Here is a 1,720-nt window from a genome sequence, read left to right as displayed (position 1 = left end):
AGCAAAAATTTTGCAGCAATAATCAAATAATAGCTAAGCGTTGGTTTTACTACGACCTTGCAAAGACGAAAAAAATTTACTTGTGAGCCTTTTAGCCTGAAGTATGTATGTAGATACAATATTGCAGCAGCTTTCTACCTACCTTTTGTTTATTTTCCACTAATAACTAGTATGCTTTAGAAATATTTACGGAAATAGAGCACATGATTTCGTTCATTTTAGAGTTGTAGCAGGTAGTGATTTTTTCTTCAAACTGCATTTCGCTAAGTGCGGAGTTGCGTGGTTTAGTTGGGATTTCCCTGAATACCAGATATTTCGTAAATACGTATGTACGTTCTTCATAAAATTTTACTTTGTAAGAGTTTTGGGTGTGCACCTACATAAATGAGATAAACGATGCGGGTGCTCCATTCGCGATCACTCACAACAGCTTATCCTGAAAACTTTTTAGGGCGTTGTATGGAAGATGTTTTTTCGCTTTCTAAGGAATTACGCTATAATTGCACGTATACATATACATATGCATTGTTGTCAGTGGTAGAAGTAATATAAGAGTCTTCCCACAGTGTTAATTGCCTATTGCATCGCATTTCTTTTTCGAATCGTATTACAGAGCAGCCTCTTAGATTTTTTTTGGAAAATATAAATCGTATGCTGCGAATGCCGCATTATACTAAAGCCAACCTTTCGACATAAGCTACTATTCCATATGAACACAGATATGTATATAAAAAATGAAGCAAATTATTACATCACATTATTTTATCTATTTATTTTCTTCAATTTCTAATTTTGAGAAGTGGAGAATATCAAAATTTAATTTTGTTATCAATAGATTCGATAACGATTTTTTTGACAATTTTGTACGTAACTTAGTGAGTATTGTAGAAAGTGCGCTGAAAGCCCGCTCAACAGAAACTTGTGTTGCTGGTACTGCTAATACAACCTCCGCTAACTTCAACATCTCACACTCATTCCGATAAAATTTTCTCCAGTATTCCAGGACATTTGTGTCGAACGGTTCCATTTCTTTTACACAGAGATTAACCAGCTTTTGTTTGATGTCAGGTTTTACGATTGGTCTCGTTGCACTTTGCGATTTTGCCAATGACCTTACGTGAAGCGTTAACTTATGGTACGCCCCTTTCGATGTGCTTGGAAGTTCATTGTCCTGTGTTGTATGTGGTACAACTCCAGAAGTGCAATCATTCTCATATTCTGATGGATTTTCAATTTTCTGGATCATTTCGTAAGTCCTTATTAAGTGATCCTGTAAAAGAATAGGAAAAATTAAAATAACTGGATTAGTATCTCACAATTATAAAGATATAAAAAATTCAAAGTAAACAATAAATTAATTGAACGAAATATAACATCAAGATAATGAATTTTGAAATAAATTTCAGTTGGCTTACCATTGCAACATCCTTTTGCTCAGAGCTGAGGAGAGGTGTTTCTTCAAAATTAAATCTTGGATCTAGATATAGAGCAGCGACGAAAGCCTTATAGGAGGGAATCTGCATAAATATTTTCTGGGACCAAGTCTGCAAGCTCTAGTTCGCAAGTAAGCCAATCCCTGAAGAAGTCTCCTATAATATACTGCTCATTTTGAAGTTTTAGGGTGCACTTAGAGATTGGTTGAAAAGCGGTGAGAAAATCCTTAACGAATGACCAAACCAACGCTTAGCTATTATTTGATTATTGCTGCAAAATTTTTGCT

At 34.8% G+C, this 1,720-nt stretch overlaps 1 protein-coding gene across 1 annotated transcript; it reads right to left on the bottom strand.

Annotated features, from left to right (window-relative positions):
- Positions 1 to 766: 766 nt before the first annotated feature.
- Positions 767 to 1,500, bottom strand: LOC118732661. Its single transcript, XM_036461792.1, has 2 exons — positions 1,416 to 1,500; positions 767 to 1,270 (listed from the first exon to the last, which is right to left on the bottom strand). Exons 1-2 carry the CDS (start codon positions 1,416 to 1,418, stop codon positions 767 to 769), a joined length of 507 nt encoding a protein of 168 aa, XP_036317685.1. The 5' UTR covers positions 1,419 to 1,500.
- Between the last annotated feature and the right edge of the window lie 220 nt (positions 1,501 to 1,720).

This window comes from Rhagoletis pomonella, unplaced genomic scaffold (genome assembly GCF_013731165.1).
Source record: "Rhagoletis pomonella isolate Grant_MI unplaced genomic scaffold, Rhpom_1.0 Rhpom_scaffold_24510, whole genome shotgun sequence".
NCBI classification, from domain to species: Eukaryota; Metazoa; Arthropoda; class Insecta; order Diptera; family Tephritidae; genus Rhagoletis; species Rhagoletis pomonella.
The sequence above is the reverse complement of the archived record's forward strand: the minus strand, read 5'-3'. Positions and strand labels throughout refer to the sequence as shown.